This window comes from the organism of the source record quoted next, unplaced genomic scaffold (genome assembly GCF_019419815.1).
Source record: "Pyrus x bretschneideri cultivar Hongxiangsu unplaced genomic scaffold, Pyrus_bretschneideri_v1 Contig19, whole genome shotgun sequence".
Lineage (NCBI taxonomy): Eukaryota > Viridiplantae > Streptophyta > Magnoliopsida > Rosales > Rosaceae > Pyrus > Pyrus x bretschneideri.
In genome coordinates, this window is record NW_025999490.1 from 6,143,760 (window position 1) to 6,167,992 (window position 24,233).

General features: G+C 35.8%; 3 protein-coding genes across 17 annotated transcripts; all 3 read left to right on the forward strand.

Annotated features, from left to right (window-relative positions):
• The first annotated feature begins 1,070 nt into the window (after positions 1-1,070).
• Positions 1,071-13,627, forward strand: LOC103955177 (gibberellin 2-beta-dioxygenase 8). Of its 15 annotated transcripts, XM_048582505.1 has the most exons (9): positions 1,071-1,344; positions 1,590-1,634; positions 1,865-1,969; positions 8,030-8,077; positions 8,463-8,524; positions 9,683-9,747; positions 10,557-11,036; positions 12,269-12,590; positions 13,055-13,627. In XM_048582505.1, exons 7-9 carry the CDS (start codon positions 10,558-10,560, stop codon positions 13,283-13,285), a joined length of 1,032 nt encoding a protein of 343 aa, XP_048438462.1. In that variant the 5' UTR covers positions 1,071-1,344; positions 1,590-1,634; positions 1,865-1,969; positions 8,030-8,077; positions 8,463-8,524; positions 9,683-9,747; position 10,557; the 3' UTR covers positions 13,286-13,627. The 15 variants fall into 15 exon arrangements, with proteins under 15 accessions (XP_048438462.1, XP_048438460.1, XP_048438469.1 ...); XM_048582503.1 differs by having other exon boundaries at positions 8,463-9,747; XM_048582512.1 differs by having other exon boundaries at positions 8,463-9,747; positions 10,585-11,036.
• A 1,311-nt stretch (positions 13,628-14,938) lies between these two features.
• Positions 14,939-17,706, forward strand: LOC103955086 (chaperone protein dnaJ 50). The gene is given in 10 exon segments (XM_048582514.1): positions 14,939-15,125; positions 15,219-15,281; positions 15,381-15,447; positions 15,549-15,608; positions 15,806-15,856; positions 15,987-16,072; positions 16,334-16,447; positions 16,611-16,728; positions 16,836-16,962; positions 17,332-17,706. Coding segments are annotated over 10 exon segments (909 nt in total). The 5' UTR covers positions 14,939-15,006; the 3' UTR covers positions 17,436-17,706.
• A 3,871-nt stretch (positions 17,707-21,577) lies between these two features.
• On the forward strand, positions 21,578-23,652 carry LOC103954995 (polyubiquitin). Its single transcript, XM_009366892.2, has 2 exons — positions 21,578-21,732; positions 22,321-23,652. Exon 2 carries the CDS (start codon positions 22,321-22,323, stop codon positions 23,464-23,466), a length of 1,146 nt encoding a protein of 381 aa, XP_009365167.1. The 5' UTR covers positions 21,578-21,732; the 3' UTR covers positions 23,467-23,652.
• Positions 23,653-24,233: the final 581 nt, after the last annotated feature.

A 24,233-nucleotide genomic window follows, 5' to 3' on the forward strand; every position in this document is an offset into this window, starting at 1 on the left:
TATGTTATATATATATATATATTTTTTAACTGCAAAGTAATGGATGCTTGGACAGTCAGTGGTGGCCAGATTAGTACGACCAGTGTTTTGTTTTCTTCTGCTAGGAAGCAGGTTATCTACTTATTCTTTTTGGTCTTTTTATTTCCTTTTAGTTGCAAAAGTTTATCTATTCGGTTTTTGCACAAATTTATTAGTTTATTTATAATGCTCATACAATCTGAAGGACTTGTTCTCTTTGTTTGTTTGGGAAAATTGTGAAAAGGTTGAATATCCTAGGTCAGAGGAAAATCCACTCAACGGTTCCAAGTATGATCACTCTTTGTTTAAGTAAGTTGCAACCTCGAATCAATTGATTAGATCATCATGCACAACATGTTTTTCTTCTTTAAAGAAGACATGCTCAATTCTTAATAGTGTTTAGCGACACCAACTTTTAAGATGTCTACTGTTTTTGTCTCGCCTTTAACGGACAAATAGCAAATCACTTTGTGAAATTAAAAGACACTTACTGTTTTAGTTAGTATTTCATTTGTTTTTTATTCGGACCTATCTCAAAACTTATTTAGACATAATATATAAAAAATTCAACACCGTAAAAAAATTAGTGTCTCTAGTATTATTATTTTCTAAAGATATTAACCATGTTTTAATCTAACAGAGGTTTAACAAAACTTCCATTAATCAAGAAATTAAAACTTGGCAAGAGGTGTTTAAGTGTGATGTAAGACAGCATTGAGAGTAATCCAAAAGGGATCAAAGAAAAACTTGGGAAAGGAATGATTTTATTCATTTAAACTCTAGGATAAAATACATAACTTCCACGTCTTGTGCCTGGCAAAAGGACATGGACACAACTACTAGTGTGGGCTCCAACACTTGGAAAAGGAAACCGCCATAACGTTCTGAACAGTGTAATGACGGAATTACCCCCGTTTTTCTGTTCAAATTGTTCTTTGTTTTTTCTCAGGTGCACAGTAAAAGGACGAAATTGTCCCACGTTAACACGTGTCTTTGTGCATGAGCTGTCGTTCCTCCTTTTCTCGGTGGTTTCTGGAATTCGACAGCAGCAACCTTTTTTCACACCATCGGCCGAATATTCATCCCAATCTCCTCCACGTCTCCCTTCCTGCTCTACTGCCCAATTTTCGACAGCCTTCTTCCTCTTCAACGAGATTTTTTAATAACAAAACCACCACCAACTTTGTAAATTGCTTCTCCTCCAGTTCTCCCAGACCACCGCCACAACAAGTTCAAGCAAATCTGCGACTCGCTCCACAGTACACACGTGAACCGCGATGCACCAACATTCCATCCGCGCGTTTTCCATAACCCTCTTTACGGGCGGTAAGCAATTTATCATACTTTACATTTTAAAATTTTCTTTACAAAAGAAATTTATCTTCTGGTGATTTTTCTGGATACCCAAGGATTGAAAGAAATACCCATTTTCGCTTTTCGTTTCTTGATTTCTACATTGTGGTGTCGCTTTCTCGATTGAACCAAAGCATAGCATTAGAAAAAATATGTAATGTAATTATCAGGGTTTTTTGTTGTTGTAATTTTTCTAATTTTGAGGGTTTTGTTTCCAGGCTCAAACTTCGTGCCGTTGTCTTTCCAATCCCTCTCTACTCAAGGTAAGGAATTTAAACTTCTGGGACTGTTATTGATTCTATTCGAGTTGAATTTGGTATTTAAAGAGTGGTGGGCGAAGTAGTGGGAGTGAAGTGCTAATCTTGCTTCAAACATGATTCCAATATAATTAGACCATTTTCAATTAATTGCAGATAGATTTGGGCCTTGATTTATGTATTGTATTAGGATGATTTTTTTTTTTTTTTTATTAACTTTTTGAGTATATTCTTAGATCAGTGGTGGTGACAACGTAGAATCCTAAATTCTTTGTGATGGGAATCAACGGTTCCAACATTCAAGCCATTTAATAAATCAGCAGTTCAAATGCAGCATTCAGGTTAGTGTTGGTGACTTGTGCTTCAGACAATTCTTTAAATCAGGTTCACCTTTATCTCAAATATGCTTAAAGTTATTGTTGATGCCTACAGTTAACTTTGAGTTGAGCTTTGATAAAAGTAACTTTACCACTTAGATTGTGTTGCACCACCTCCCTTTCTACTTTTGCTCAAAAGAATCGTACTCAATTTTGACTTTTGAGTCTCACATTTTAGCCACATCACCACCAACTATTATTGCACCTTAGATGTAAGATCTCACATCGTTCAGAAGAGTGATCCTTATATGTATATTTCCATTCCTACTTAGCACGAGGCCTTTTGGGAGCTAACTGGCTTCGGGTTTCATGGGAACTCTGAAGTTAAGTAAGTAGCGCACGAGAGCACTCCTAGGATGGGTGATCCATTGGGAAGTTCTCGTGCGAGTTCCCAGAAACAAAACCGTGAGGGTGTGGTCTGGACCCAAAGCGGACAATATTGTGCTACGGTGGTGGATCAGGCTAGGGAAGTGGTCCTCCCAGGCGGGATGTGACAATTTGGTATCAGAGTCTAATCCTGGTCGTGGTGTGTCGACGAGGACGTCGGGCTCCTGAGAGGGGTGGATTGTAAGATCCCATATCGCCCATGGGAGTGATCCTTATATATATTCTCATCCCTACCTAACACGAGATCTTTTGGGAGCTCACTGGTTTCGGGTTCTATGGGAACTCTGAAGTTAAGCGAGTAGCGCACTAGAGCACTCCCAGGATGGGTGACCCATTGGGAAGTTCTCGTGTGAGTTCCCAGAAACAAAACCGTGAGGGCGTGGTCGGGGCCTAAAGCGAACAATATCGTGCTACGATGGTAGAGCGGGTCGGGGAAGTGGTTTCCCTCTCGGACGGGGATGTGACATTAGGCATCGTTTGGTATGCAGACGGGACTGGACGGAACGGAATGGACAGGACGGGACAGGACGGGACGGAACGGAGCGGGAGCTAAGATGCCCTCGGATGGAAACAAGGAGGAAGAAGAAGGATACGGAGATGTTATAATTTTGTGTTCCAAGGATGTGGAATGAGTCGTTCCTAGGAGGTGAGGTGGAACGAAAATTCACCCAAAACTTGTCCCGTGGAACAGCTCGTTCCACCCGTTTTAGGCTCACCAAACGTGGGACGGAATGCCTTGTTCCACTCTATTCTGTCCCGTCCCACATACCAAACGGTACCTTAGATACCAATTAAACAACCATCACTCACAAACTTGTATGAAAAACTCTGTAAACTGTATGTAGCTGGTCTATAGCAATCCACTTTTTTGTTGTACATAGGCTCTTAATTAATGTAAATTCAATAAAATATAGAAGCAAATTTAAAGATTTATTTTATCATGTGGATTTATTTGCTTTGATTGTTTTTTAAATTATTTGAAAATATATATGTTAAATTATGGTTAAAATTTCAAAATCTGTAATGGGCATGGACGTTTTTGCTAAGTTGTATTACTACTGAAAAGACCAGCACCCATTGGGCCTCATATATAACGAAGACATACAGATTGTACTTAACGAATCTTAAAAAAATAAAAAGCTTCCACCAAGGACATGACATGACATGCTAAACCCATTCCATTTCTATTCTTTCTTCTTTTGATCAAAACGTACGTACTACAATTTAATAATATTTCTATTCAATTATAAGTGAAAGACTCATTAGAAGATTAAAAGTACGAAACTAATCAATTTTTTCCCACTTTGCCAATTCTGCTAATGAATATATAAGAACATGTTTGGCATTTTGTATGTACGAAATAATGTCTAGATATTATCGTAATCTTATCAAACTATTTATATTATAATTTATGTACTTATTTATTAATATGATGCCTAAATCTATTAACCATGTCATTTACTTAGTAAACAAAGAATTTAACCTCTTTTGCAAATAAATGATAATTCATATGACTTTTTGAATTTGAGAAAATGTGACTTCTCACACAAAAAGCAAATAAATTAATGTAAATTATCCATTTATATAAACAAACACGAGAAGTAAATGATGTTTCATTCCCAATGTATATATTGTAATTCCTTGACTCACTATAGAAATTACTGCGAGTAATACTATTCATACCATGTTTTTATACCACATTTTCATACTAAGGTGGCATTTGTTGTGGACAGCCACATCATTTGAATTAATCAGATTTTTAATTTAGTTCATTATTTAATAAACTAATAATTAAGAAAAACTAGTTAATTAAATGATGATTATGGTATACAAGGAGTTTTTTTCCTTTCTTTCCTTGGGTTTTGCAGATTTTTCAAATGATGTGGCTGTCCACATCAGATGCCACTTAAGGTGGTATTGAAATGTGGTATAAAAATATAGTATGAATAACATTACTCAATTATTGCGTCACTGCCTCCACATTTATTCAATGAGCAATACTAAGGAGATTCTTTCAAAAGTAGAACACTTCACAGATTATCTGTCAATTCATATTTTTGACACAATGTTTTATAATGTTGACAAAAATGTTAACGTTAAACTGCAAGGTGACATAAATTATATAAAAAATCATACTTAACCGTCTTGTTAGCATTTATCTTATCAAAATACCGCGCCGGGCATGACTCATGAAGCAGATGGAATTTAAAGCCTTTTTTTTTTTTTTTTTTTTTTTTGGGTGGAAGGGGCGGTGTACATAAAAGGAAATAGAATAAGAGTGCAAACAAAAGAATTTAACCAAATAAAGGCTAAGAATATAAATGTTTATCTAATTTATATATTAAATTTTGTTAAGTAACAATATTCGACGTTCAGTTACGCGCTTATAGAAGTAAGGAGATCAAATTTTATGTACTTATTTTGTGTATGAATTCTCTTTGTAACTTCTATCATTGATTGACGTGTGATAAATTTATGACAACAAATTTAAGAAGGCTTACGTTTATTAACACATGTTAAATCAATAATAGAGTAGTGTGTGAAAAGTAAAAATAGTTATGTATATAACACTACTAACACCACCCTACTTTAATCAGAATTGGATCTCATCCAGATCTAAATTGTGGAGATTTTGGAGATCCTCATATCTTAATCGTTTATCTTGTATCGTATGGTCAGAAATCATTTAACCTTTTTTTTGTTTAAAATTAAACACAAATGATACTTAACGGAAAATTGATCACACGATATATGATGAAACATAGGCTAATGTGTCCTTTTCGATGCTTTTTCAAATAAAGCACAGTACATGCATGGCCAAAATAGAAAATGCTGACGCAAATATGTAAACCGGGATTCTGAGTCTGTGACTCTAGGTTCTGCCACGTCTTTGCCGACAGCATTGCAAAGGTTACAGTTGAATTCAGTTCGGTCCGTCCGGTGCTAATCATGTCCCCTTTTTTTTTTTTCTTTTTTTCTTTTTTTTTTTAGTACAAATCATGTGCCTTGTTTGATCCCCATTTTTTCACAGATTTTGTTTCTGCGTGTAGAGTGCGTGTTGAGAGAGATTTCTGGTGCATATTCAGCCGTGTCTTGCATTATTCAACTTTGCTTTTAAGTTCATTATTGGTTTTCATTCGTCCATGTCTCTCCAATCACCCATTTCATATACTTTTTTCTTCACCTCATTGAGACGCTATATATGGGGCATATTTCTTTCACATCATGCATCATAATAAATGGAAGATCTTTACAAGGCTTCCAAAATGTACCATGGATAATAACAGTGTGTAAGTATACCTAATATTGCATTATTTTCATGAATAATCCAAGTGGATTTTGTAGTGGTGAAACTTTGACTACCATCTCATAGACAGGTTGAATCAATGTCATTTCTGTTTTGTTTTTTTTTTTAAATAGTTTGATTAGAAAAAGTTAACACCAAATGTATAAATCATGTAGAATAGTTGATTGAACGACGCTATAAAGTTTTTGCTTGAAATGATTAAAGCACTGTCTCAAGCTTTGGTTTTCTATTAGACTTAAGCATAAACCCACCTTATCCTTTGTACAAGTGAAGAATTTAGCACCATGGCTACCACTTCATTATTCTAAGCTTTTCCATATCTCTATTTGTATATATGAGGGTAGCATTCAACCCTCACTTCTTTCTTCTTTGAGAGTTTTGCATACCAATTGGAGGAAACCAAGGAATTCGATGCGCTGCAGTCAGAATTTTGGAAGGTTTTGTAATTTCTAGTTGCTTCGAATTATAGAGGCCAAAAACGTGAGACAACTTAGGGCATAGATGATTTGGATGATAAAAAGCAATTGGAAGCTCAGGGGTTCTTGGTTTTCGAAAAGAAGTAAGCAGCTTTCTATGATTTTGTTATTTGACCTCCTGTATGAAAATTATTTTTGCGATATATTCTAGATGCATGCATTGAATTTTTTAATCTCCTGCGAATTCTCTGTCTGGGTTGAATAAACTAATTTCAATTGTAAATTAATGGGTTTAGTTTCACTGATAATTTATTTTGTCTGTCTTCTGATGTTTAGTTATAAATATGTATATGCCCCTTTCCATTGTGGAATCAAATTGATCCAAGAAGACATGGTAGTAATTGTTATCAATTTATTGTTTTATAAAAGAATTTATTACAAACTATTTTTTCTAACTAAATTAAGTTAACTTATATTCTGATTTTGTTCTTAGAAAACGGTTAATTATATTCATAGTATGACTTATTGTGTTCCTTTTTTTTAGACAAACGATATATTTACACTAAGGGGGTGGAAAGAATAAATTGGTTGTGAACTCGTCATTCACGAGATTCGGACTTAAGACCTCTTACTTACAAGTGAACTGAAATACAATTAAACCATAGTACTAAGCAGCATGACCTAATGTATTCTTAATTTCCTTTGAATCGGACAACGAATTTACCCTTATTTACACGTGTGTGTCCTAATTGTATTCTTTTCATAACTACTAATAATCCTTAAAAACTGAACCTTTGTCCCAAAGTTAAACCGAAAACATTGTCATATACCTTGATGTGAATCATAAAGTCCATATTCTAAAGACATTGTTAACTATGTATTAAAAAACTACATTGTTTGCTAATGAGGGCGTGTACAATGGGTGTTTTTTGGTCCAATGGGTAAAGATCATCTCGACAAGTAATACTATCAGTTGGTGCAACATACAAGCATGGTTCGTAAAGATTAAGGTGGAAACAGTGCCGACGTCCCAGAATATTTATCTGATATCTGCCACTAATATTTATATATGTTGTTTAATTTATTGATGTTTATTTATTTATGTTTATCTTATTGCTTTCAAGTTTCAACATTGGTTTTATGTTAGTAGTTCATTAAGGTTGGATAATGCTTGAAAATAGTACTAAGCTAGTCTCTATCTGTCTAATTGCGTTCATAAACTATTAGAATTTGGAAGAGCAAACCGACTTCAACATCTCCGTGGATTGTCATGCAACTAATTGCATTTAGCAGTAATCTTTTAACTTTGTCAAACCATATCATCGGAAGTGGTAGAATTGACTGTAACTACAAATATTAGCAATTAAGGACACAATCTAAACCTTTTCTAATAATTAAGGACTCTATGCAAATAAATTTGCATATTTATTTTGTCATTGGCTGTAAGAGAAGTTTGCTACAAGTTTTTGAAGGAATAAACGATTTATGTGATTGAACTTTCACATGGAAAGATTCACCTATGATCAAGATGTGTGACTCTAAAAAAAGAGGCATTGGTTCATAATGAAGAGATACATCGCTTCAATATGTGAACCGGATACAATAAATATACGAAGAGATACATGCCTTGAATAAATGGTTACACCTCTTGTAGAGGTTACAACCACTCAGCAAGGGTTAAACCTATTGAATGGTAGCCTTTAGTTGTCTATAAATAGGGTTGCTATCAACTCCATTTCATTTATTGCCACTAATGGTATGTACCATTGAAAAAAATATGCAACTTTTGAGTTAAAATTTTCTCAGAAGCATATTTGTCAAACTCCCTAAGTTTTATGGGAAGTTTTTATTTTTTATTTTTTATTAGTACTGTGTGGTTTTATAATTTGATTTTTATATATTATTTTTCTGCAGGCAGCACATACAGGTTTGTCTGATATGTCAATGAAGATTCTAGAACAGGTATGATATACTTGTCCACTATATAGATCAGAGTGCCCTATTTGTAATTACTCCCATCTTTATTGAGAATGATAATCTTGATATATATATATATATATTTGAAGTAGTATATCTGGTTTCCAGTTCTTACTCTCTTGTTTTGTCAGCCTTTTTACATAGGATTCATTAAAATTCATACTCTCTTAGATCTGGTTTCCTATATTTCTCCTCATCAACATTATGTTTAGATGCTTAACTAATTGCTAAGATTTTTCATATTTACCGAGTGTGTTTTTTTTTTTTTAATTTTTTTTTAAAGTTTTCTTTCACCTTGTATTATTGTATGTACTGCTTAACACACCACCATGGCCTCTCTGTTGGAGATAAAATGTATATTTTCGTGCAGATCAGATATGTCTCACAAAATGGCTTGAATATATACTAGGGCCCAAGGAATGTGGGACCCAGGTACACTGAATTTTAAATTATTTATCAAATTTAAGCCAGAGTACAAAATTTAATTTATTTTCAAAGATTGAATTGGAAGGAATAGTTGAAAATCAAGAGTACGCAATGGATGATCAAAATACTAAACTAAGAATAATACTTTATTAATTGAAACGAAGAGAATGTTACAAACCCGCCGAAATTGCTCATAATCCGTAAGATGAGAAGGACTGCCACCAACCCCAAGCCGGAGTAAGGGGCCGACGACTGAGGATTGTAGAGTTTAGGGTTTTTGGTTTGAGGAGAAAGGGTTGGGAAGAGAGAAAATTAGGTGTGTTGACAATCTCTAATTTAATTAATTTTTCCAACATGAATAAACCACTATTTTCATTGTCGAAGATGAATAGCTCATTAAGAAAATGTATTTTAATCCCTTGAAAAATGATAGAATAAAAAAGGGAGACGTTTTCTTCATTTCTAATCCCCTCAAAATGAAAGATTATTCAACTATGCCTTCATGACACCTTGATTACATGGTTATATATCCAATACTAGTAGAGCTAAAATGATGCAGTAATTTATAAGGGTAATGCTTTGTTGCAATATGTTTCAAAATGTCTTATTAGATAGTCAATTTGGATCACACATTCAAATGAGAATATTTAGTTAGTGATCTAGGTCAGCATTAACAGTGTGATCAAAAAAGAAGTTTATATAGGTGTATAGAGAATCGAGTAATTACCTGACAACTCCTTTAAAAGTGTTCTACAATTCTCTGCATATTATGGGTCGTACTCGTATCTTAACTATAACATGAGACGCATATTAAATGATAAATGCTATATCTGCGATCAAGGTGCAGTTGAAAGGGAAAACCTGAAACCAACCGGAAGTCGTTAGTTCGTGATATGTTTCTTATATGTTATATATATTTTTAACTGCAAAGTAATGGATGCTTGGACAGTCGGTGGTGGCCAGATTAGTACGACCAGTGTCTTGTTTTCTTCTGCTAGGAAGCAAGTTATCTGCTTATTCTTTTTGGTCTTTTTATTTTTTTTTTCCTTTTAGTTGCAAAAGTTTATCTATTCGGTTTTTGCTCAAATTTATTAGTTTATTTATAATGCTCATACAATCTGAAGGAATTGTTCTCTTTGTTTGTTTGGGAAAAATTGTGAAAAGGTTGAAAATCCTAGGTCAAAGGAAAATCCATTCGACGGCTCCAAGTGTGGCCACTCTTTGTTTAAGTAAGTTGCAACCTCAAATCAGTTGATTAGATCATCATGTACAACATGTTCTTCTTCTTTAAAGAAGACATACTCAAATTTTAATAGGGTTTAGCGACGCCAACTTTTAAGATATCTACTATTTTTGTGTTGCCTTTAATAGACAAGTAGCAAATCACTTTGTGAAATTAAAAGATACTTACTGTTTTAGTTAGTATTTCATTTTTTTTTTTGTTCGGGCCTATTTTAAAACTTATTTAGACATAATATATAAGAAATTCAACACTGTAAAAAATTAGTGTCTCTAGTATTATTATTTTCTAAAGATATTAACCATGTTCTAATCTAACAGAGGTTTAACTAAACTTCCATTAATCAAGAAATCAAAACTTGGAAAGAGGTGTTTAAGTGTGATGTAAGACAAGCATTGAGAGTAATCCAAAAGGGATCAAAGAAAAACTTGGGAAAGGAATGATTTTATTCATTTAAACTCTTGGAAAAAATACAAAGAAAAAATAGATAACTTCCATGTCTAGTGCCTGGCAAAAGGACATGGACACAACTACTAGTGTAGACTCCAAAACTTGGAAAAGGAAACCGCCATAACGTTTTGATCGACGAAGGGGAACCATAAGAAACAAGAGTAACGCGGTGTTGACTCAACCTCTTTTCTCATTGTCTCCAAAACCCACGTAATTATTTGTTATCAAGTCAATCAAGCTCTTTTTAATCTCTTCTCCCTTCTTCCTTTCCTCTCCTCTCTCTCTCTCTCTCTCTCTCTCTCTCTCTCACTCTCTCTCTCTCACTCTATATGTCTTTGAATTTCTAAGCATGGATTTGGACCCACCATTTTACAAGGCCTACAAGACCCTTTTCGACAAAACCGTCGACAAAGCCAACAACATCAACAACAAGAAGAACGAGGAGGTGTTACAACAGCTTGTTATGGTGGAGGAATGTGAGCTGCCGCTGATCAATCTGGGGCGGCTGGAGCTAGGAGAAAAAGAGAGGGAGGAGTGCATGACGGAGATAGCTAGGGCATCGCAAGAGTGGGGTTTCTTTCAGGTAGTGAATCATGGGATTTCAGGAGAGCTTCTTCATAAGATGAAGAGTGAGCAAGAGAAGGTGTTCAAGCAATCTTTTGATAAGAAGAGGCAAGAGGACAAGTGCTTGAACTTTTTATCGGGAACTTACCGTTGGGGAACTCCTTCTGCCACATGCCTACGGCAGTTAGCATGGTCTGAAGCTTTTCACATTCCACTCAACGATACTTCTGCTACATCAGCTTCTGGTGTCAATTATACACTCAGGTAAAGATTTACAAACTTAGAGGTTAAATGGTAAACAGTACCGTACGAAGGTTAAATGATACACTCAGGTACTATTGAATTTAAGAGTAATCCTAATTGTATATCTTTGGAACCTCAACACTGCCGTAACAATCCACTAAAACCATAGGAATCATCAATCAAATAAACAAGTGATATTCTTGCAGTTAATAAATTATGTACTATAAAAATCATTGAACATGTGACATTTTCTAATATAAAGATGAATGTATCACCGGAGCAATAGTTAGTAGTTTCAGTTTGATCAATTCGTTGAATTTCATTTCTGTATTTTGACATCTCTATACGGCATGATCTCCATCTTACTATTGCCTTTTTATGATAATTTTGTGTGTTATCATTGTTAAATTATATAATAGCAGTGTCACACACAAGTCTAAAGGTCTCCGATTTGAACCTGGCCAAATGCATGCAATATTTTGATAGAGTTTTGCGCAAAAAATTTATATATGGAAGGAAGTTGAAGTTCTAATCATAAAACTAATTGGCAATGGGAAAAATGACCCTCTGATTTGTCTTTATAATTTACATTAATTTGACCAAAAAACACTTTCTGATGTACATATATATTCTTAACATCCTCACCTCACATATATATGGTCCTGTAGTTTTCTTGCGTTTGATTTTTGCATACCCATGAATCCCATGGAAATTGGAAAAGTTGATGAAGCCGACTGCTCAGTAGCTATGAGTGAGCTTGTGCATCACATGCAGTGGTTTAGGAACCACAAACTCAGTTTGAGAGATCTTGTGATTCAGTACTTCTTCCAAATTTCCAGCAACATTATATATACACACGCGCACAGATACAGTGTGCAATGTACCCGTTTGTTCTAGATCGATCTATCAATTCTGACATATCTTCATCATAGACTGCCAGAATTGCTTCCCTGTCAGGGACAAATTACAGATATATATAGCTTTGCTGTCATAGTTTTCTACCTTACCTTTACTTGTGGTTGTAGAATTATTTATTAAGGCAAATTAAACTAATTATAATTATTTCCTCCTACAGTTTTTATACTCTCAAATTAACCTGAGAAGTGAAACCCCTGTACGTAGTGCATGCATGGCCCCTCTCTCGTATATTATATACCTTCTCAGTCCTTTCCAAATTATTTATCATAATAAAGTATATATGCTACATGGCACTAACTAAGTCAATTTCTTCAATTATATTGGTATGTATCCAGCTCAACGATGGAACAATTTGCTACAACAGTTTCAAGTTTGGCACTGAAATTGGCTGAAATTTTGGCTGAGAAAATAGGTCACAAATCAACATTTTTCCAAGAAAATTGTTTTCCCGGCACTTGCTATCTTCGAATGAATCGTTATCCACCGTGCCCCATCCCTTCTGAGGTGTTTGGATTGATGCCACACACTGATAGTGATTTCCTCACAATATTGCATCAAGACCAGGTTGGCGGATTGCAGTTGATCAAAGACGATGAATGGATCGCAGTTAAACCTAATCCAGAGGCTCTAGTCATCAACGTTGGAGATCTATTTCAGGTCAATTTTCAATTTTTGTTCACATCAGTATGTTTTTTCAAACATTTATACTGGATCATATTTGCTTACACAAATAGGGCACATCTAGAAATACTTTCGTAGGAAGTACTTTTGCTAGAAGCGATTTTGTAAAAAGTGCTTCTATAATCCATAAGTGCTTTAGGTCTTTTTAGGAGAAAAAAATCAAAGTGTTTATGAGTTAAAAATAGCACTTCAAGTGTTTTTCGAAAGAAGCAACTGTTATGTACTGCTTCTACTTCTTCTAGTACTTAGTGTTTTTTTAGATTGCACTCTTGTATTTTTATTAAAAATTTGGTAACTTCTTATATAAATGCTTTTATTAAAAGCTCTTATCTAAAAACGAAGTTTAGATGACAAAAGAAGATCCTTTTTCTTATGTATATAATTAATACAAGTTACTTGTGTTATTTTTTATTAGTTTTATTATTTTCTCCTTTGCCTAGGCATGGAGCAACAATGTGTACAAGAGCGTTCAACATCGAGTTGTCACGAACTTGCAAGTGGAACGATTCTCAACTGCATATTTCTTATGTCCTTCATATGACACGGTGATACAGAGTTGCATGGAGCCTTCTGTCTATAGAAAATTCAGCTTTGGGGAGTATAGGCGGCAAGTCCAAGAGGATGTTCAAAAACTGGGTTCGAAAATAGGTCTTCCTAGATTTGTCGTATAATTAGTAATTAATTAAACCACTACAGATGAATTTTGCTAGTAAATTATTAGGCTATATATGTCGATATATGTGGGGGAGAACTGATATAATTAAAAAAAATGTTATGTATAATTAAGCTTAGCTTCATATTTTTTTGTTTTTTAAGGTTAGTTTTATATTAGAAATGGAAATTAAGGTTGTATAGCAGTTCAGTATAGTTAAGGGTTATCTTTGCTGGAAATAATTAAAGGTCTATTTGATATTCAGCGTGAATCCAAAATTATTAGTCGATTCGTTTGGATCGATCATTGTAAGTTGTGATAATGAGAATGTAAGGATCAATCAATGTTGGTTGTTGTTTTACTTCTTTATATATTTTTTTTAGGCAACAAAAACTTCATAAGTAAAAAGTACGTTGAAAAGTCTACGAGTTAGTTTGTAAGTGCTTTCAAATTATTGAAAAAGCTTTTGGACAAAATATTTTTGTGTTCCAAATTGCAAGAAGTATCATGTGTTTCTTGTATAAAGCATTTCAAATGCTCTTTACAGATGGTACGCACACTCCAACGTTTAGAAAATTTGTTAAACTTTATACTTCAAAAATATCTTACAATATTCTGGCGAAAAATATATATAGTTAGAATAAATTAGTGCAAAAGAGTTTAGTTTACTGCAGTTAAACCGTTTGAATGTTATCACTGCAAACTACATACTTTGGAGCTGGAAAAAAAAAAGATTCTGTTTAAAAAACCCTACCTATCCTTCCCGTGTTTCGGCCGGATCTTTGCCGCATAGCAGCTGATTCCGGTCAGATGTGTGTTTATCCTTCTCGTCCTGAAGAGTTCTTCCTTATTTTGGTTTCAATTTCTCTCAGATCCCAACTATCTTAACGGTTCTCACACTTTGGATTGACGACTGGATCTAACTTTTTGGGTGAGATAGTGGTTGGGCTCGACATGGCACCAGGGACGCCACAGGATGAGCTTTTGCACATCTATGAGAACCATGAGCATTACAACTTCTTAGCTTTAGTTTGCAAAACCTCAGTTTGAATTTGTTGTATATTTTGTATATGTTCTACTATAACGTTGGATCTGTATTGGTGGCTCGTATGTAGTTTTTGTTATTTGGTGGTGGAATCAACGGTATTTTATGCATCGTTTTGTTCGTAATTATTTTCATATCTTTTAGCTTTGCGTTGTTGTTCATACAAGTATGATTTTGAGATTGATCACAAGCAAAAAATTTATACTTACTTCTTGTTATTTGTGTTTTTTGTATCAAAGTTTGTTGCAATCAACCTAAAAATACTACAAGTTAGTTTGAAAATACTTTTAAAATAACTGCAAACGTTTTTGGTGAAGCGTTTCCTACATCAGTTACCTGCTTCTCGTTGGAAGCACTTCAAGTGTTTTGAAACTCAAAAATATTTTTTCTAATAATGTTTTTAGCAACTTTAAAAGCACTTCTAAATAAACTATGCATGATTCTATGTTATATTGCTTATACATTGTAATAACCAAAGTACCCTCTTATACCCAAGGTGGTGGTCAAACCAAGCCAACTCTTACACAGCGACACGCCGTTTCACATATGGGTGTTATGCTAATCTGACGGCTGATATTTTTGGAAATCCAGATCTGTTGACTTATTTTATTGCTTATATTTTATTTTAGTTGTCATTAAACGCCCTCCTGCTCTCGGAATCCATTTTCAGAGAAATCCGTAGCTCCGTCGGAACCATGGCGCCACCGGCAGCGATTCGGTGGTTCGCGGTCATTTCATCTCTAATGCTGTTCCAGCTCATCACTCCATCGATGGCCATCTACTGCGACGAGGACGACTGCTACGATCTCCTTGGGTCAGCTCATCTCCCTCATAATTTTCCCTTTGATTTCCCGAATTACCCCTGTATTGGTTGCATATTTACCTAACGTTTCAATTTCTCGTCTAGGGTTACGCAGAGCGCCAATTCGTCGGAAATCAAGAAAGCTTACTACAAGCTCTCATTGAAACAGTGAGTCTGTGATAATTTTACTCTGCAAATTAGCATAAAATTTGATATAAAGTCAATATCTTGATCACATTTATTCACAATTTGGTGTTGAATTATCAGTCACCCGGATAAAAACCCGGATCCGGAATCGAAAAAGCTGTTTGTGAAAATTGCCAACGCTTATGAGGTACTTGGGATCATGTTATTTTGTGGGAAAAGATGGCAAATTTTGAAGATTTGTTTGCCGTCTTGTGCTACTGACAATGGAGTTAAATTGCTACATTGCAGATTCTGAAAGACGAAGCGTCGCGCGAGCAGTATGATTATGCCATTGCACATCCAGAGGAGGTAAAACAAATAAACTAATTAGTCAGTAATGCATTGAGTTATAGGCTGAAAACTGGGTTTTCTTAGACTTAAGGATTGAGACTACACGAAACAAGAACATTCTTGTTAGCTATGGTAAATTTGGATTGGTAATTTGGGTTCTGTGAACTTAGATGTTTGTGAAAGATAATAACTTTATCATGTTTTTTACTTGTTAGGTATTTTACAATACGGCTCGCTACTATCAAGCATATTATGGTCACAAAACGGTGAGAGACTTTTCTTTCTTTAGATTATAACTTCATATTCTGCCTGCTCAGAAGTAACTTTGTAAGTTGATAGGTGCATCTCCATTTCTATGTACTTTTTTCTAAAGCTGTTTATATGTTCACCTTGTAGGATCCTCGGGCTGTCCTGGTTGGCCTTCTTTTGATTCTTTCTGCATTTCAGTATCTAAATCAGTGGACAAGGTATAATCAGGTACTGTCGCAAATCAATATTATTCCTACAGGATGATATTCGTGTCTCAATGCATTAATGTTTGGCTTGTGGATATCAGTGTATTTCTTAAATACTTGCGCAACATGCTTGTTACTCGTGTGCTAAAGGTTTGTACTACGATGAGTGTATGTGCGTACTCTGGTGGATTCATACGGGACTTGGTCATACACATCATTTATTTTATGACTCAGAAGCCTGCAAAAGGTTGTTTTCCGTGACATTGTTGATGTTTAATACCTTTGTAGGCTGTAGATACTGGTCAAGAAGACTCCTGCGTACAAAAATAGACTACGGGCTTTGGAACTTGAGCGTACTGGAGGGACTACAAATAAGAAGAAGAGCAACAGGCAGATGAACAAGTATGAACTTCTAGTCATTTTCAAAGGGAAATAATGAAATGCGTTGTTAAAAGTTGGAAATTTATCCCCTCGGATTAATCGATTGTATCATGAACTGCATTTTATGATTGGCTAATTGTCTTTAAAAATGGTGGATTTGATTTATTTATTTATTTTTCCGTAGGAAAGTGGAAGAAGATCTCGGCAGCGAACTGGAGCTGCAGATTAACGGTGCGGAACAACCCTCCATGTGGGATCTTCTTGGTGTCCGTTTCATACTTCTGCCCTACACTATTGGCAAGGTTAGAGTTCCCTTCATGTCATTCTAGAAATGCTGGCTTTTACTTTGGAGACAGTGATTTTACATTAATTATTACATGGATTACCAGTTAGTCTTTTGTTGATTCAGCTATTACTATGGTGTGGCTGTTGGTTCTGGAGATACAATGTGAGAAAAGCACCATATACATGGGATGATGCCTCCTACCTGACACGGAGATCCCTTGGTGTGCCTATTGACGGATGGAGAAATCTAGGTAAATAAACTTTAAATTTAAATGTTTTTCCTTTTGCTTTTCTTCTAATGGCACTATGAGTTTGGTTGGGGTTACCAACCTTAGATACATTAGATCACCACCCATTAGGATGAGAACCAACCTTGTTTTTCTTTAGCAGTTCACCATGAACTTTTGGCTACACAAAATCTTTCGTTCAAGACCTGACAACCTTAGAAAAACAGTCTATGATGCTCAAGGTCAAGGGGATAATCAAGTTCCTTAATGGAGAATTATTACATTGATTACGGTTTTGAGTTGTGAGTTCGAGGGCCTACGTGCTCCAACTTCTTACACACTTACATCCAAGAGGTTCTTCATAACTTATTAATCATCGTTTTGTTTTGTCAGATGAATCAAGAAAGGAAGATCTTATTCATAAACGTTTATGGGAAAAAGCAAACTTGGAGAGCTACCTTGCGGATATGCGCAAAGAATCCAAGCGGAGAAGATAGCAAATTTTGTCGCCTATGCTAGCTTATGCTCTCCAAATACTGACAAGATAATTAGACCAAGACACGAAAGAGATGACCTATGTTTTTGTTGGAATAGCCGAGTGGTGGAGGAAGGCGGAATATTAAGATTTTTACTTGCAAATCGCTACATTAGCAAATTGTACTTTGTAAACTTTAATAGAGGAAGTTATAACTCATAAAGGCCAGATTTGTATGGATTAAATTGAATTATACGAGACCTTGAGGTAAAAGCATTTCCATTTGATGCCCATTGTATGCTCAAATTGACAATGAAATATAGGGAAGAGAAACAGGAAGAGAAACAAATATAGGTAAAAGCATTTCCAAGTGCGGACAGTATTGGTGTTGTTGGAGTGAGTCCATGACCCGTTTATCTGAAATTTAAGATGGTATCAGAGCCAGGGGACAAACCCATACATCCACATGAACGGGTGGGTTCCCTTTGACCCCACGCGAATGGGTGAGCCCCAACTTGGCTCTACTGTAGGTCAAGAGATGCCATGTGAATGAGTGGGTCCCCATTGGCTTCGCGTGAACGGGTGAGCCCCCACTTGGCTCCACGTAGTTGCTGATATGTGGAACTTCCCTTGTGACCCATAAAATGGGGTCTCACGTGCGGGGGAGTGTTAGAATTCCTCTGTCCCACATTGGCCAGAAGGCTTGAGAACAAGCAATTTATATAAAATTATCCCACTCTAACTAACACCAAGGTTTTTTGTATTAAAACCCCACATCTGACGGATTGAGCAAGTGGCCAAGTGGGAACAGTATTGGTGTTGTTGGGAGTGGGCCCATGGCCCGTCTACCTGAAATTTAAGAGTTCTTACATTTCTACTTGTTCCATTCCCATCTTTCATTCGTCTTATTTCTTTTTATTCGTTGGCACCCTACTGATGAGTGAGATAATGTTTTGTTGTTGTTGTTGGCAGATGTGTCTCAGCCTTGGGACCGGACGTATAATAAGAAAGATTTTACGGTCAAGTTTTCCTGCGACATGTTCAACTGTATGCTGTTCAAGACTCCTGAAATCTTGTGTATACTTGACTACCATGTACTTGTATTTTTTTATCAGCTCACTCTGTTTAAATTCGAGCATACTAAGATTTTTTTTCCCTTCTTCTTTTATGAGGCTGGAGATTATTTTTTAATTTTTAAGGTGACGACCACACCGCCACGTGTAAATTTCAAGCCCCGGATCAGTTGTAGGGTAGTTGTATGCTTTGGGGCTTTTGGGCCCATTCTCTACACTGTAAAAAAAATAAAAAAAAAATGTAGTAAAAGCCTTGGCTTCGATGTGTTCTTTTTGCTTATTTTTCTAACATGTTCTTAATCTAGTCCCGAAGGAAATACTTGTACTTGGGTCCCGGCCAAATTGGCAATCAAGACTCATTTTCCTTACAAAAAATAGGAATTAGCATCATTTTTATTTTTGAATTCTTTAAATTTATTAAAATATGGGTGCGAGAGTTATTTCACTTTTTAATTTTTCTAGCATTTACCTACATTGAAAAAGTGCAAGTTCTTAAAATTCGTAGTTAATAACCAAAAATAAAGAATCCAATTGACTAGAGGCACTAGTTGTTCTAATTCCCTTTTTCTCTTAAAGTTTTAAGCTTTCCGTTTCATTCATTTTCTTCGTTTCAGAAAGTAAACATGCCCCCATATTCTTAACTAACAAGATGGGACATACAAGGGAACCATGCGTTGAATTGTTATTGGTCTATGTCATTAGGTAAGGATATGGTAATCTGATTGGTCACAAAATTTACAAGAATTTATGGAGGAATTTTCTTTTAAACACATGACATCACATGATTATGACTCTAATAGAAAATTATGACTCTAATAGTAAAAATGTTACAGAGATCGTGCATTTGACGCACGAGGGATTTTTCTTGATTTTATGATAAGTTTTGAATCCATGTACCAATATAACATGGAATCAAAAGTGAAAAAAAATGGAACTGAAACAGTTATCAAATGCTCACTGAATAATTTTAAAAGCGGATTTAATCTGAGATAATTTTTTGGATTCATTTCTAATCCGTATGCTTGAGATCGAGATCCCTGAAATAGGTAACCACAAACATTTGAAAATTGAAATGTTAAAACTTGAAAATCCGTGCAGATCACATAATAAATGGATAACGTTCTTGGATTCTTTCTCCTTAATCCATAAAATTTGAACGCCTTTAAGAATCAAACATGCAAGAGAGCTATTTCTTCATCTATAAGCATAATGTGATGGAGGATGATAGGTCGTTTCAGTGGCATCAGGTCGGGCAGGGTGATATTATAGAAAATTTTAATGGTAGCGTTACCGATGGGTCCAAGATTAAGCTACAACATTTTTCATTTTTTTAGCATGATTTCTAATTATTATTTTTTTAATTTGGAATAATTAGTAATGTAATTATATTTCTTAAGTATGTTTTTCCTAAACCCTTCTTTTCCAAAAGAAAATGCATTAGATACATCCAATATTGTTGGTCCCAACTCCTGGAAAAGGACGGATCATTTTCCTAGGAATTCCATAATCGTGACCGTTTATTATACATAGTGCGATTAGTTTTCATTAGGTACTATTTATATTTAATGTTAAAATGATTTCTGATGACACGATATACAATAAATGATCACAATTACGATCACGAAATTTCTAAGATACCCAAAAAAAGAATCCGACAAGGATCCTTTTCCCCAACTCGCAACTCAACAAATTATCTTGCTTATATTTTCTTTAACAAAAAAAAAAAAAAAAAAAATCCCAACCCCACATAATTATTGCCCACTTTCATAAAATCAGAGCCACCTACCCCACTTGGAACGTTGGAATACAATACTATGTTTCTTTTGGCATCACTCCAACGAGTAACGTTGTTTAAAGTTTAACATAATTTAAAGGTGTTTTTAAAATAATTAAAAATATTTTTGATGAATGCATTTTGAAATAATTTTTAACGAAAATGTAAGTGTCTCTTGAAATCTAAATACATTTTTTTTTAAATATTTTCAAACGAGTTGTAAATTTTTCTCTAATTAATTGAAGGATTATTATAATAAAAAATACATACAATGCAAATGAAGTCTCAATATTTATAAACGACATCAAATGGTGCACAACCATTTAAGCTAACTAATTAGTTCAACTTGGTACATTTTTTTCTTAAAAAGAGACCAACTGGTAACTTCCTCATCGTAACCCATCTTTTTAGAAGTCAAAAAAAACTAAAGGTTAATTTTGCAAAACAAATACTAATTATCAAAAGATTTAGTATAGATAGGACACTGTTAGTTATAATCTCAAGCATAAAAATAAAAACTAATCACAATTTTACGTGGAAATGCGCTACTTAAATAAAATTGTTGATAAAGCAAAAGGAGGAATCTTAAAAAAAAGTATATTGTGCTTTAGAAATAGAATTTGAAATTTACTTTTAGATATAACTTTAATATACTGAATCACTTAGTACTATAGTTTGCTATTTCTCTTCACTTGTAAGTGAGAGGTTTTAGGTTCGATTCTCGCTAACGGAAAATTTGAATCACATTATTACTAACCCATTATGAAACAAAGCTAATCTCCTCCTCTTCTTAGTATATATACTATCGTTTGTTAAAAAAAAAAAAATACATTCAGAGTATTTAATTTAAAAATATTTCAAAGATAATGCCACTTATACGGATGATAAATAATCCGCAAAGCAAGTGGACAAAAAAGTAAAAGTGTTTATTTAGAAGATAGAGTAATGTTATTCGTACTATATTTTTACATCATATTTTTATACTACGTTAACTGACATTTGATGTGAATACCACATCATTTGAATTAATCAGATTTTTAAATTTAATTTATTATTTAATAAATTAATAATCAAGAAAAAATAATTAATTAAATGCTGATTATGATATACGAATAACTTTTCCCCGCTATGTTTTTGAGTTTTGCAAATTTCTCTATTTTTTTTAGTTTTGCAAATTTTTGAAATGGATTGACTCATTTGAGGTCACGGACCTTGATATTACGAAAGGAAAGGCGTGGATTCCAAGCTTTGCCGTTCAACCCGCGCCTTCGCACCTCGTTCCATCCACGTGTCGCTGAACTACTGGACCGCTTCGTCACGCCACCTCCGTTTCCGTGACGAAGTCGCCTTCTCTATCGCTATAAATCCAGGCCTGGGCCTCCTCGCTTCCTCACAATTGCGGTTGTTTTGCTTTTCTACAATCTGAAAATTCCTCCTCCAATTCTCTTTCCAAGCTTCTTCAGCCTTTCAAGGTGCGTTCTTTCTCTCCTATTTGTTAATTTCTTGTTTGGTTGCTAGGAAAGTGAAGGAAAATTGGATTTTGGGTTTTGACTGTTTGTATACGAAATCAGAAACTTGGAAAGAAAATTTGCCTGGAATTTTGATTTTTATGTTCCATTTTTTCGAATTATGGGTTTACCTGTATAGAACTCTCTGATCTACATGTCTTTTCGAATTGAAAGTAAATTAACCTTTGTGTCAGTTTTGATAAGTAGATTTAATTCTGTATCCGATATCTAATATGAGAGTTGTGGTTGATCAATTTAATCTTGCAAATTATTTTATATCCCCGTATTAAATTGTGTAATTTTGAAGGAAAATTGTGTTTTCTATTTGTGATTTGTAAATTTTGAAAATTAGGATTGAATTATTGTGTATATTTAGGCTGTTAATATCCTGGTGGTAAAAAAATGGGTTTGTTCTTGAATAAAAATAGAGTCTTTGATTTCTTAAGCATTTATTTCCCAATTGGTTTTTATTTTTTTATGTGATTTCCTGATCTGTAATTTATAATTTTGATTTAAAATGATATTGTTCTTATGATATTTTGGTTTCTGCAGATGCAAATCTTCGTGAAAACCCTTACTGGAAAGACCATCACCCTCGAGGTCGAGTCTTCCGACACCATCGACAACGTCAAAGCCAAGATCCAGGACAAGGAAGGGATCCCCCCAGACCAGCAGCGTCTTATCTTCGCCGGAAAGCAACTCGAAGACGGCCGAACCCTCGCAGATTACAACATCCAGAAGGAGTCAACCCTCCACTTGGTGCTCCGTCTGCGTGGTGGCATGCAGATCTTTGTCAAGACCCTCACCGGCAAGACTATCACCCTGGAGGTCGAAAGCTCCGACACCATCGACAACGTCAAGGCCAAGATCCAGGACAAGGAGGGCATCCCTCCAGACCAGCAGAGATTGATCTTTGCCGGAAAGCAGCTAGAGGATGGCAGGACCCTTGCCGACTACAACATCCAGAAGGAGTCGACCCTTCACTTGGTTCTTCGTCTCCGTGGTGGGATGCAAATCTTCGTCAAGACCCTTACAGGGAAGACCATCACCCTTGAGGTGGAGAGCTCCGACACCATCGACAACGTGAAGGCCAAGATTCAAGACAAGGAGGGCATCCCACCGGACCAGCAGAGGCTTATATTTGCAGGAAAGCAGCTCGAGGACGGCCGCACCCTTGCCGACTACAACATCCAGAAAGAGTCCACTCTTCATTTGGTGCTTCGTCTCCGTGGTGGCATGCAGATTTTTGTGAAGACCCTGACTGGCAAGACCATCACCCTGGAGGTTGAGAGCTCGGACACCATCGACAATGTTAAGGCCAAGATCCAGGACAAGGAGGGGATCCCACCGGACCAGCAGAGGCTGATCTTTGCCGGGAAGCAGCTCGAGGATGGCCGCACTTTGGCGGACTACAACATCCAGAAGGAGTCGACCCTTCACTTGGTGCTGCGTCTGAGGGGTGGTATGCAGATCTTTGTGAAGACCTTGACAGGGAAGACCATCACCTTGGAGGTGGAGAGCTCGGACACCATCGACAATGTGAAGGCTAAGATCCAGGACAAGGAGGGTATTCCTCCGGACCAGCAGAGGTTGATCTTCGCTGGTAAGCAGTTGGAGGATGGAAGGACCCTGGCTGATTATAACATTCAGAAGGAGTCCACCCTTCACCTTGTCCTCCGTCTCCGTGGTGGTTTCTAGATTTGGCCGGTGACCGTCTGCTATCTGTTTTCGTCGGAAGTAGTTTTATGGTTTACTTTTTATGTTTTTTAAGTTTCATGGTACTCTTTTTGCCTCCTAAGTTGAGGCATCTGGACATGTTTGTGTTTTCCTTCTACTATGTATAAATAAATTCGATTCTGGTTTAATAATTTCGTCTTTGAAATCCGTTGATTTGGTTGCGTGGTATTGTGTTTGTCAATGGCTTGCTTTCAATTGTCTCTTGTTGGTGTGGTCCCTCCCTCTCTTTCTGATCGAGAAGTTTTAGTTAATTGTTGGCTTCAATTGTTTCTGACGGCTTTAATTGTTTCTGAATGTTTTCCGGCAACCACGTCTGTTTTTGTTCAAACCCCTAATCCGCTATATCCCACGTTCGTTTTTCTTCAAACCACCATTCTGCTTTCGCTTGCTGCTAGCGGGTCTCGGTCGATTTGCCTACCTTTAACTACTACTGGCGGGTCTCGATTGATTTCCCTTGCATAGGTACTCAGAGGTCTCGGTTGATTTCCCTTCCTTTAGGTACTCATGCACAGGTACTCAGAGGTGTCGGCTGATTTCCCCTTCCCTTCCTTTAGGTACTCAGATGTTTCAGTTCGCTAAGTTCTTACACCAGTTTCAGTGGTGCACGACATTTAGCCGAAAGCCACACCCGAATGAACAGATGCTAATGGCAAACAAGAGTTGCACCAGTAAAGAAGAAATGAACCGAGTCCCAAGTAGCTTACTTGTTTGCCCTTGATACCATCCGA

Bases quoted from the DNA above. Each gene is read 5' to 3' on its own strand.
- LOC103955177 (XM_048582499.1), top strand. From the start codon at position 8,054: ATGTCAATGAAGATTCTAGAACAG. The intron at 8,078-9,682 runs GTATGATATACT...AATTGTGAAAAG, and splicing joins CAATGAAGATTCTAGAACAG to GTTGAAAATCCTAGGTCAAA. The intron at 12,591-13,054 runs GTCAATTTTCAA...TCCTTTGCCTAG, and splicing joins ACGTTGGAGATCTATTTCAG to GCATGGAGCAACAATGTGTA.
- LOC103954995 (XM_009366892.2), top strand. From the start codon at position 22,321: ATGCAAATCTTCGTGAAAACCCTTACTGGAAAGACCATCACCCTCGAG.